The following is a 13108-nucleotide window of genomic DNA, read 5'->3' as shown; positions in this document are numbered from 1 at the left end:
AGAGCCTGCTTCTTAACAGAGACATCGCCTTTACCTGCTGACCGAAAGGAGCAGGACAGGGAGAAGAGTTCATCCATAAAGAACTGTTCACGGTTGCAGTGCAAAGTACCTCAATCCTGGGTGTTGCCACAGATGCAAATAACATCCGTTCCCTCCCTACTCTCTGCTTTCCTGCTTAGTGGAGGCTGAGCAACCTACAAAGCATGGCAGAAAGTTGGGTTTTGTATTCTAAAGTATCAGTCCTTTTATCCAACAAACAGATAAGCAAAGCCAATAAATTGACATCTCTGATAAGCTACACAAAGAAACAGCAATGTTGTAATTTCAATTCAGTGTAAGTGACCCATCACGCTCACCTGACTGAAGCTCAAGACGTTCTGGTTGGTGGCAGACAGCAGGCAGGTGACATTGCATCAGGTCACAGACCAGTGGTTCACTTTGAAGATTTCCTTTCCAATCTCCTTGAAACAGAGGGCTTTATTTATTTTTTTTATTGGTAATGAAAAATGAAGGTTCTGGGTTGTAAAATGTACCTGTACTAACCAGCAGTAACTTAATAATGTTCTGCAGATGGTTTCTGTTTTCACTTAGAGAAAGAATTATGTCTTTGATGGACTGTGTTGGTACAGCTTTCATACCACTGGATAGTCCAGAACCGACTGCTCCCTAGCTGTTAAAAATTCTTTCTTGTGTTTTTAAATGTTATATATTTACATTACATTTACATTAGTAATTGACATCTGTTCATTTTAACAAATATTCTATTGAACTTTATTATCTTTTCAGCATGGGCCTAATTAACATTGAAAAACAATATTTCAGTGTTCCTACATTCAAACATAAGGAATAATGAATTTTGGATTAGAGTTTGTTTTATAAATAGACACTACAGCTGGTGCTCTAATACTCCCAGGGATAAATGTCATAAAAGCTACCCAACTAGGCAGAACGGTTCTATCAGCAGACTCTGCAGGTAAGAACAGCTGTGATTCATAAAGAAGCAGTATGAGGCTTTTCAGATTTCCTTTCTCATCAGAGAAGTCAAAAGGAAAGACAGACAGACACCATGGCTTTACTGTAGAATCCAGGGTGCCCAGCTCATCAGCACAGAAAGGCTCAGCCCCTGGCGGCAGGCAGCTGTTAGCAGCTGCCCCACTGGGAAGCAGTCATCACTGGTAACTTGCTACTCTGTAGTAAACGTCTGCTCACTGGCACTTCTAAGAGGCATCAGGTTCCTAGGGACACTCTCTTGGGTGCTGACACCACCTCCCACAGCCCTCTCTGCTGGAATCCTCAGGTGGACAGAAATCCCATTTGCAGTGACACTGGGGTGGGTACAGTGTTTGCGTGATACAGGAAAAATCAGTGTTAAAAAGACCAGAACTCGGAGGCCCTCTTAATTCTGTGGCTGCTGTCTCTTAGGCTACACAGCATGCCTTCTGTCTTAGGGCTGCCCATGTCTTGTTACTGGAGGACACAAAAAACACAGCTTGTGTTTATGGGGTGTGTGCATACAGTAGTAATTACTGTGGTTTCATTTCCAGTAGTGGAAGATTTGTATGGGCACTACTGTAATTCCCACGCTGTACATAATTCACTGAACTACCTGGCCAATTTTTCAGTTGCTTTTATGTGACGATCAGTAACCAACCTGCTAGCAATAGAAAACTTCTAGGTTCGATGGGGATTAATTTCCTCGCCAACTTAACTTGACCCTTATCTTTAATATCATCATTTGTAAAAACAGTAATTTGTCTTTTGACCAACCACAAATGCATGTTCAATAATCCTGTTATTTGTTGAAATACTGGATTCATCAGTCAGTGGGTGTAGAAGTGATGACAAAAACGCAGTAGTTCAGCTTTGTCAGTAGCTTTCCAAACTTTTATGAGAATGTGCTTAGAACCACATCTTCTACATCTACTGCAAGTGAACTACAACAGAGATCTCATAGCTGCTTGACAGTAGTGGAGAAGAGATGGAGATTTTAGGTAGGAAATTATTCCAGGTACACAAATGGCATGTGAGCACAGGCTTGGGAAATTTCTATGAATTTCAGTGATAAGGAATGTGCCGGTTACTTGCTAACTCATTCCATGATTTTAAGTACCAAAATTGCCACATATCCTCAGCCTCAAATAAAACTGTATTTATATCATCCTTGTTTTGAGCCACTAGTCAGAGACAATGAAAACAAAATATTTTTCAAGCAGCATTTTACTAAGGAAATTTTTTATTTAAACTGTGCAATCAATCAGTATTTAGACAGCAGTTTCATAAACATTTGGCATTTAAACTTCTATTAATTTTTGGCATGACCTTGGGGTAGTATATAAACAACCCTGGAGAGGAAAAAAGAACCAACACACTAGGTAACATTTACTAGGATGCTAGAAAAAGAAAAACAAATCCACATTATTTAACAAAATATTTTTAAAAAGACATTAAAAAGTTACATTCAAATCAGGGCAAACATTAGCTTCCCTCATGCAATGGAGTTCACAGAGCTGATCCCCTGAGACAAGTATAAAATTAATACAATTCAGCTCCGTCCTCCATTAGCCAGTTAGCCATTGCCACCCTTAGAAGAAAATGGCACACGGAGTGAAAGGATCCAGAACACCACAATGAGATACATACCTGGCTCCTACACTGTCAATTCATTCACAACTTGGAAAAAAAGCAAAATAATAACAACAAAAAAGCCAAACAATCAAAAAGCAACATTTTGTTTAAGTTTTTCATATACAGTCAGTCTTCACTGAAAATGCAGCAGGCAGATGCAATGTAGGTATATGTAACCGTGGACAGCTGAAAACCTCTGCAAGGAGCTCAGCTTGCAATGGCACTCCAGAGGGACCAACATGGCAGAACTTTAACCATGTGTTTTTATCCCCTTTGAGTCACTTAGGACCAGCCTCAGTGTAAATCTAGAGAAATTCCAAGGAAGCAAACTTACTCTGCATTTTTATCAGCAGAATTGAGAGAAACTTTGAGCCAAATTGAATGTGTGTTCTTTTCAGATTGGCTTCTAGTAACAGCAAACGACTTGGTTTTAGACTCATTTTGAAGAAAATATTTGTGTTGTTTTTTTTTTTTTTGTGTGTGTGTGGTTTTATTTTTTATTTTTTTTTGTAAACACAGGTTCCAAAAGATGCAGTTACAAAAATAATTTATTATTAACTTCTTAGAAAGGTGCTCAATATTCCTGCAGATGAATTCATCTGCTTTAGAAATTACTTGATATTAGCAAAGCTGCATTTCCAGCAACTAAGAAGCATGTAACAATTGTTCAAACTAAGAAGTACCTCTTTAACAATTATTAGGTGTAATTCTGCTTCCAATTTAAACAGAATGATTCCAGTAAATTGATTTCTCTGGAATATCGCCAGTTACACCTGTGCAGCTGTCTTTTCACTAGGTGTGAATGCAATTTTGGGCTAGACATGGAGTGCCCTACAGAACTGAACATCATTCCCCATGTTAGGGGATAGACTTTTCCCTGCCTGTACTTCCTTCTATAACAGATAAAATGGGTGAGAACTCCTGGTCTTACAGCTTACATGTCAGAGTAACATGTTACTAAGACCCAGTGGTCTATGGTAACTACTCATGGTATGGTAACTGGTATGCGCAGGTTGCAGCAAACATTAAGTCATTCAAGATGACTTAGATCACAGTGAAAAAGAGTTAAATTGACTTAAAATACTCAGTATTCACTACAGGCTACATGCATGGAGAGTTACAGTGAACCTCTGGTATATGGCAACTTTTTGTCCTACTAAAAAAAATAAATTGCCAATGGGAGTTTTAACCAACTAAGAATCCTGTCCTTTAGAAGTAATAATACTGTGAAGATCTAAAAAAAAATAAATACAACAAGATGCAGCAGCTCATTTTGTCTGTCAAGACCATGAAAACTGAAATTAAAATTAATTCTCCCATTGACTTAAAAAGAAACAGGATAAGGACCCTGGTGTGGATAAAGCAAACAAGATTCAGCTCATAGACTAAAGCAAGGTAATAAAACCAAAGAGGGAATGAAGTATTAAATATAATTAAAAACAGGTAGAGAAATGTCTTAAAACTCCTTTCTGTTAAAATCCAATAAGTTACACCAAAAATGCACAGCTAATATAGGAAAATATTGATATATGGATTTTTCAAGTCTCTCTTTAAAAAGCAGAGCTATAAAAGACATCTACTGACAGGCACAGTTCTGCACAGCATACACATTCCCAATTTTCTGAGATAGAAAGTATTCTCATCTTCCAGGAGTTCTTTGTAAAACATGAAGAAAGTACACAAGCATAACTGTGGGCAGATTGAGCACTTGAGTTTGGATTCAGGGCCCACAGGGCAGGAACTGCTTTTCCAGCAGGAGGGCAATCACAGTCCTTGCTTGGAAACAGTTAGCCTGGTAAACCAGTGTCAAGATTTTGTCTGCAAATCTGTGATGCTCTTCAAGTCACATCAACCTACAACATTTTTGTTTTGCTTTTAAAGTACAAAGGTTGCATATACATTCATTACACCAGCCATGGCTCTTCACTTTTTAATACACTTAAACAAAATCAATTCACATAGTGTAACACTAAATTCCACATTTACGTTCATCTTCCAGAACATACTTAATTCATAATTAAAAAATTGATAGTGTTTTCTCCAGGACCCAGTTTTACAGACAAGATCAAGAATAAATACTGGAAAACCTGTAACCTGTTCTGTTTTCCAGCTCTTTCTAGGCAAATGAAATGAATAAAGTTCATTTATGAGAAAATGATTTCCTTATATTGTAAGGAGTATGAACTTTTAAGAAAGTTGATGTCTTTAATACCACATCTATAATTTGAAGCTTTGGCTTCAAGGATATGAAGCATTTAAATGTTGAGCCTGATTTTGCACTGTTAAAATCACAAAGAATTCTGCTATTCAGTTCAGTAAAGAAGGCATCGATTTCTACAGATTTTTCCAGAGATTCCTCTGCCTACATTGGTGGAGTTTTTAATCATCAAACAAATATTCCCTCACAAAAATATGGTTATATATTAATAATAAAACACGTATTTCTGAGGAGATTGCATTGTTTGTTCTGCAGTAAATGTGTAAATAGAACTAGAATTAACTATGTGACACAATAAAGGGAAACATATGAATGTAGACTGGGTTCTGGAGAAACATATTATATTTGGTTAACATAAAAATAAAGGAAAAGACAGAATAATTAACGTCTAACTAAGCTTGCCTATATGCTGAGGTAACCTTAAATATCTTTGGTTTTCTTTATTTGCTGATAAGAAGTACCTTAATTTAAAAAGCATTAAATGATTAATAGAATTCTGGATACACTGTTCTCTAGTAAATTGAATATTTTGATCTCTTTGGCTACTGAAGTTAAACTCCTATACTAGACTGACAAATTGTGTATTAAGCCTTTTTCTCTCAAATTCGCCATGGGTTAGACTACAGAGTGGGTCTTTGGATGAAAAAGTTTAGGATTTAAAGTATTTACTTGTAAAGAAGGTCATAAAATGACATCAGATTATCAGTACTCACAGCAAACAAGTCTTTGGAGAAGCAAATAGTTACCATCTGCATATCAGCTCTTTCTGAATGAAACTAAGAAAAGAGGCTACTCTGAAAGATGAAGTGTGAAACTTCATGCTACAGTTACACATTCTTAATCTAGGTTCAGTTAATTCACGCTTTACCTAATTAGAAACAGTACTCTGCTGTACACTAAACATTCTGCCTGATGAGATCAAAAATAAATCTTTGGTGAAAATGTTTTCTTTTTCTTCAGCAAGTAGAAAAAAATGTTCAAAAATATTTTTAATACTGTACTGTTGAACCAGCTACATGCTGAAGAAAAAAAAAGTTACACTTGGAAGTCTTTGGAGATATCTGCTGGTATCATTATAACTTTCTTTAAAGGCTCTTGTAACAAGGTAGTTAAAATTGTAGAAGCATACAACTCATCTATGCAATCAACTACTACAATCAACAGAAGCCCTATTGGTTTTGTTAGTGACTACTTATACAATAAAATGTATTCAGCTGTTCAAACCTGTACCTTTTAACTAGTTCAATTATTTTTGGAAAATATGCGGCTTCCTTCTCTTCTACAGATTAGTCTTTGGTACAAGATAATTTTAAAAGCCTTTAAATCAACACTGTGATGAAAAAGTGAACACGTACTGCCTGGTTCTGAACTAGCAAACGGTTACAAGCTAAAGAACTACCATAGCTACAGGCCGATTCATCAAAATGGAACAGACAGAAGGGTAGGGCTTGTCGATGACTTCTGACCACCTTTTGATACTTACAGAACAATACAAAAGCCAGCCTGGCCTACCTTAAATTCAGAGGGAGTTCCAACAGACTTAAATAGAGCCAGGAGTTTCCATGGTTGCTTTCTCACATTAGGTTTTAAACATTTTTTAAAGTAAAAAAATGCCATTTTTTTTTTTTTTATTTAAGTAAAATGGGGAAAACAGAGCAGAGGACTGGATATATAGGCAAGTTTAGAACATTGGATGAATCCAACCTCTCCTCTCTCTCTCCCTCACACCCCCTACCCCATTAAGAAATAAAACATGATACCCTGTCAGTTTGCTCCACATTTTTGTGAGGCAGCTCAAAAGTAACAAACTGTTCCCTGAGTACAGGAAAAACAAACAAACAAACAAAAAAACACACTAGAATAACTCTTAAAGGAGGTAGTATAAAACAGGAATTGTATCGGTTCAAGGCAGTAGCAGTACTCTCCTCCTTCAACAGACTCTTCAACTAAAGCTCTGGCTTTCTGTTTCTCATGGTAGCCTAATGAGAGTTTTAGATTGGCTTGTGGGTAAAGTCACTCCCTGAGCTAAAATTCCTGGCTAACAGCATACTAGGCAAAGGCAAGGAGCAGGGCTGCATCCCAACAACAGCTCTGAGACATACCGTGAAGCTAGCAGTGCTCATCAGCACTCAAAGCTGGGTAAAAAATTAACTCATGATACAGTTTCCTTTATAACATCCAAGAAGCGTTTAAGGCATCCTTCTGTACTCCAAAGCAATTTTATGAATACTAAAAAGGCATAAGGCAAATCAGTAATTTCATTATACATAATGCAAGGCACCATTGCTAAGAAGTACTGCAACACCAGAATATTCAGCATTATTATCTATTCCACGTCTCTCAGGCAGAATCAAACTGTTTGTTAATGCTGAATACTTCCTCATCTTGCCATGCTTTTTAGCACCAACTGTCAATAAATGGGCAGTATTTGTCTCTGTAGGGAACCCAACATGCCCCAGAGCCCTAAGGATATAGCATTCATCCGGCCAGCAGTTGCTGACACAAGTTTCTAGGGGAAAGGCACTGTCCTAGGCTTACTGGGGCTATGAGAAATGAAGAGGTATAGAAGATTTCATGTGGCTGTTTCATGTGGAAGCACCAACTCCAGTTTTCTCAGTTTTCAACATCCTTTAGGTCAACCACATTAAATCATTACACTTTATACTCTGAGATTTCCTTCTTTTCAAAGACAGAGCTTCAGCTAAACAATCTTGTTCATCTACCTATACAACTCCCTGATCACTGAGCGCACACGCACACACACACACACTCATTCTACACACAACTGAAAAAAAAAGAAACCCAAAATAAAACAACACTACTAGGAAGTATCGTCAGTTCCATAGCTGAGACCAACTAGAACACAAACGAGGTAAAGCAGTTGTCATTCAGAGTTCACCTCTCGGCAAACTGAGGTAGATAGTCAGCAAAAGGGCCTAAAGCCTTCCCTTTGCTCCAGTGACATATTCTTAACTTTAGTCAGAAATCTTCACTGTCCTTTCACATTTGTTGACCACTGAACATTCAAAATGAGTGAGTTAAAATAAACAAATATAAAACATTCAACAGAAACTTGGGATCACCTGCTGGGTTTGTCAGGCTTTCCACAATAAAACTTTGGCTTCCTGTTCATTGTCCTTCGAACAGACATACACTGCAAGAATGTCTGGTGTGGTCCTAAGGATGTCAGTTTTGCACTGCAGAGTGTATCTGAAGAGGTGAGGTAGCAGTCTGGTCAGTAGTGAACGGCAGAGGAGATTCTTTGCAGTTGCTGATGGCAGGGCTCATCATGTTCGTACCCAAGTCACTGCTTACAAAATGACTGGTAGCAGGAGGGGTGGCACTTGCCACGGAGGAGAGGTGTATCTCATCATTGGACTCATGAGAAAATCTTCCAGAGTCACCAGTCTCGTGACTTCCTTCGCTGTTGGCCGAATGCTCTGTGTCGGCAGCAATACTGAACGGCACCTGGAAATTAGACTGCTGGCCAGGAGAGCTGGGGGAGTCATCCTCACTGATCAGCACAGTGGTACTTGGCTGATACAGACACACTGCCTGGACAAATCTTCTCTGAGGCTATATAAAAAGCAGAGAGGAAAAGGTTGTTCAGCCTCTGAAAAGCTGAGCTATAGTTTGAATTTTTTACTGCATTTCCAATCTCCTATTCCGCCACAGTGCTTACAACAGCATTGGCTTAGAGTAACAGCCTGGGCTTTCCTACAGCAGGTTAAGAAGAATCAATCTCAAGCCTTGTGCATTCTTTTCTTTCCATACTAGATGAAGCAATCCCCCCTTGCCAAGCATGGCTAATCAATAATGATTTCACTAAAGAGACCGTAATGGTATTTTAACAATATACTTGATAGAGCTGTCTCCCGTCTCTTCATGCATATTCTTTAAGCATTACTCCTTGGGTGGTAGCAAGTATTTTTCCCATAGAGACATCAAAAATAAACAGCTGCTCAAGCTTTCCTATTCCTTAAACATACCAAGAGCACAATATAAGTTAGTGTTCAATAAACACCCGTCAGACGCCCCATAGATGTGAATTTGTACTACAGGGTTCAGGATTCGGTTTAACGTTTCAGTTTTGGATTGAATCCAAATAGAAATTACAGGCAGAGCAATAATTTCAAAAGCATGACAGTCTTAGCTCAGATTCTAAATTTCTTCAATACTCTGGATAAATCATTTCACTTCCCTCTTTTGGTTTCTCTTCAGCAAACATAAGGTGTTAGCTATCAGGGTAGCAAGGGATTCTTAGATGTTTATATTTATTTTGTGTTTATATGTACACAACGTCTCTGCAAATGTACTGTAGACGGTATGCACAGACAGTATACAGAAATCTGTTTGCTCACAGATAAAGGGCACAGGCAAGAAAGTTATCAGTTAATTGTAAAGAGTTAAAATATTTGACAACTTGGGACAGAAAATTAAAATTCCATATGACTATGCTACAATGTAGAATACTATCAACCCTAACAAAACTGATATTATTCCATTAAAACTTAAGCTACTAATTACATTTTCCCATACATAGAAAACTAAATATCTTCCTTTGCAAACATGGTATTACAGCAGAGATTGTGCACCTCTGCCCACTAGACCAATTACCTCCTCAGCCTTCACCTTCTTAGTATCCTGGAAGAACAGCCACCTCTTCTTGCAGTTGGCTTTTGTGACAGGCCCATAGCTGTTAATAATTAGATCAGACCCCCCCTACAATAGAAAGAGAGAGAGAGAGAGATTTTTACATACTACATTTCCAAGATATTTGAAAATATTTTTTTCTATTCCAACCATTAGCTCCATACTGAAAAGAAAGACAAATGAGGTTTAGCGCTCAGTTAGTTTTTTATGGTCAGGTATTCATCTACTGCTTGAGACTAGTCAAGACCATTTCCATGAAATCTGGCAAGCCCACAGGCCAGACCTAACAGGTGCAATACCACAAACACAGATCAAACAGTTCCAATCACTGCTCCCGTTCCACCCTTTGGAATGTGACATAGTGCCTGTATTGAGGTCCATTTCCATATTTTTCCAGCTCTTCCATATGTCCTGAAGGAATAGTTCAATGCAAGTTTGCAGTATGTACAGAACATGCCTTAAATCAGGATGTCTATCTGTGAAAATATGTCCAATGTGTTTTTGTCATACTAAAAGGTTCTACGCATCTACTGACACATCCTGCCATCTAGATTGATTTATAATTTGACTAAATATGAGTTTTTAAAATGTAACATTGTCTTACCAGTTAAGATAAAGAAAGATATTTTCTTTATTACTTGCTCTAGTGCCATACTTGACTAGACTGTGCATTGCACTGACTAAACTAGGTGCTTGACAAGGAGCTTGGCTATCTCCTGCTCTTAGAATAGAATTGCCAAAATTGGCAATCTACAGAGTAGTGTGTATTAAATTAAATCTCTAGCTGAACTTTAAAAATGAGTCTTGAAAATTTGTTCCTGGATTGCCACACTTGTGTTTGTCCATTAAACAAAACTGCTGTGAATTTGCATTGTACATATTTTAATTTTGATAGGGATTCAGATGTTGTAACAATGAATTCTAAAGAAAGATTTCTGTTTTGGGAGTGAGTAAAGCTCACAGTACCTTAGCATCGATGAAGCTGTTTCCCACTATCATTGGCAACAAGGATTCTGCATTCTCTGCGATTCCTTCAATACTCTTCTCTGCCTCATTAGCGCTGGCTAATGAGATGCTGGTATGTGACAGCTGGTCAGTACTTTGCTGCACAGGTTTAGGGGCAGATGTTTTTCTACACAATGTTAAGCAGAAATAAAATTGACCCACAGGAAGAAAATACATTGAATCAAGTATAAACTTCAAGGCTATTATTAATCAAGTAATATTAGTATATTCTTAGCATCTATATTTTATTATATAATTCTCATGAAACATGTATTATTGCTTGTCATAAAAATAACATCCGCTTCCGGTTAATCATGCACAGTAGGCTACAAGAATTCCTCATGATTACTAATATTACTTGAAGGAAGTAACCGCTAATGATATTAGGACCTTTCTACTATGCTACACAGAAACTGTCTCCCAATCCATATTTTCTCCTGCATGTGTGCTAAAAAAGCCTGTTACTAAAATATACTTCCAGACAGCTTTAAAAATGTATTTATTTTTAGTAACTTATATTTGTTCAGATCCCAAAGTTATGGGCAGAGTCACTAGGGCCAGGCTGGGTCTCATAGCAGCTGATGACAAGAAGACAGACTGTGGCTTGCACTAGTGCAAAGAAATTGTATCACAGAACTGCTTCATGTCAGAGTTCCTCTTGTCCAGCAACATCAAAGGTTTAAAGCTTTGTAAACCAGGGCGGGGCAGACTGCAGGGCTAAGCAGGAGGAAGAGATGATGTAAAGCAGCATGTTTATCTGACTCAAAAGGCTTTTTTGTTTGGAAACATGCCTCATGCTTAGTTGTCAAAGCACTGCTGACCCCCTCTGTAGGTTCTTTCCTCTTTTCATTGTAGAAGGGGTTCAGGTAGAGTAGGAAGAGCCAACAAAACTAGGAACTTTGCTTCCATTTCTGGCTGAAACAGGTGAAGAGACAAAGCACTTCAAAGAACTTAGCACTATCAGAGAAGAATACATGTCCCAGGTGACTTGTGCTCATACAGAAACAGTGTTGGGAAAGATCTCACTCTTGGTGAACGAAAACATACCTGGCTTTACTGCGATAAATTAAGATCAGGATGCAGATAAGGATGCAGGTCAAGGCTATGCAAACCCCAACAACAATGCCAGTCATTGATTTCTGGTCCAGATGGTAATAGTCAGAATAAGCTATAGCAAAAAAGAACAATTAATGGCTCAGAAAATAAGAATAATTACCTGAATAGGGTTACAGTCACAATCACACAGACAAATGCTTCCTTTTAATGAGATTTCCGGACCTTCTCTGTCATACATTTTGACACTTTTGAAGATAAAATTTCTAGCACAAATGGAGGACCATATGCAGCCATAGCATGGGAGGGGGAAAAGGGACAGCCCCATACTACAGCCTTTTCAGTGACACACAACATAGAGCAGAGGAGCCTGCTCCAACCCACTCCTTACAGGGTGCTACTAAATAACAAAGGGAAAAGGCTTGGAGAATTCCAGCTGCTGTCTCCTAGGCGAGTTTTTCTTCATTACATCAAATGCCTGTTAACCTAATCCTGAGGGCACAACTTCAGTTATTTGGCCTGAAATACAGCTGGAGTCCAGGAGCAGAGAAAACCTGAACAAGATAAATCCCTGCATGAATCACAATTCAGCGCGCAGCAGCAGGGAAAGGTTAAAAGGTTCATACACCTAAATAATTACTATCTCTGGTCTCCCCAAACGACTTTAAAATCTGTGAGAAGTCACCAAGATAAATCCCTTTCTGTGACAGACAATTTGTTCTTCCATTCTTACATGGAAAAAACACTGAAGTCACCTTGGTTTCCCCAAGGTAAAGCGTATTTTTCCCTAAAGAGCTGCAGGTGGGGCTGAATTCTTTGGTGAAAACATACGGTCATATATCACTGACTAACAGGTTGATTTGGGTTGCTGGAATTCTAGGAGCCATCAAATTTCAACAGATTTATTTGAGATGCCATCTCATCTCTGCTGGGCTGTCTGGTTCTAACTGACCCAGTGCTACTGGTATCTTAAGCCAAATAAAGGACTAATAGGAAATGTCTTAGCAGAGGGGCTGCCAAGATAGTACAATTCACAATAGTCATGTATTCCCAGTTGAAAAGCAAACTTCCAACTTCTGAGCAAAAGAATTAAACTAGTTCTGAGTTGCACTGAGACAGAAATTCCAAAATGGTTGCACTAAAAAAAAAAAAAAAGGCGATACTGTTAGGACTGCCTCATGTGAAACAGAATGGTTTATCCAGAAAGCAGTTACCAGTTAAAACAAACAAGGATCTTTTTTTTCTGGTACTTGTGACAGCACTAATCAAAATACTGCTACTGACTTGTGGAATCTCCTGAATCCAAGCGTTTAGGCCTCTGATTAGACTCTGATGTCTCCTTTGGCAGTACAGCAAGTTCCACCACATTTGAGAAGGGTCCTTCTCCCACTTCATTGGAGGCTGCTATTTTCACCAAGTAGACATTCCCTGCCACGAGGTTTTCCAGCAAAGCCATAGTCATTGCTCCTAGGAAAAGATGAATATACAGTTGCAGTTAGACAAAGTCTCTGGAAACAGACTGAGATTTAGACACTGGGACGTGTGCTTTCTTTC

At 38.4% G+C, this 13108-nt stretch overlaps 1 protein-coding gene across 1 annotated transcript in view; it reads right to left on the bottom strand.

The window, feature by feature from the left end:
• Window positions 1–2215: 2215 nt before the first annotated feature.
• Window positions 2216–13108, bottom strand: part of PRTG (protogenin) — an 84774-nt gene continuing 73881 nt past the window's right edge. The window contains exons 16-20 of the mRNA XM_068695359.1: window positions 12839–13021; window positions 11549–11669; window positions 10463–10628; window positions 9461–9565; window positions 2216–8419 (exon numbers count right to left, since the gene is read on the bottom strand). Coding sequence (XP_068551460.1) covers window positions 8030–8419; window positions 9461–9565; window positions 10463–10628; window positions 11549–11669; window positions 12839–13021 — 965 coding nt within the window. The 3' untranslated portion in view covers window positions 2216–8029. The remainder of the gene's footprint in view (window positions 8420–9460; window positions 9566–10462; window positions 10629–11548; window positions 11670–12838; window positions 13022–13108) is intronic.

This window comes from Anas acuta, chromosome 12, assembly GCF_963932015.1.
Source record: "Anas acuta chromosome 12, bAnaAcu1.1, whole genome shotgun sequence".
In the NCBI taxonomy this organism is placed as follows: domain Eukaryota; kingdom Metazoa; phylum Chordata; class Aves; order Anseriformes; family Anatidae; genus Anas; species Anas acuta.
This window is presented reverse-complemented; position numbering and strand designations above follow the sequence as displayed.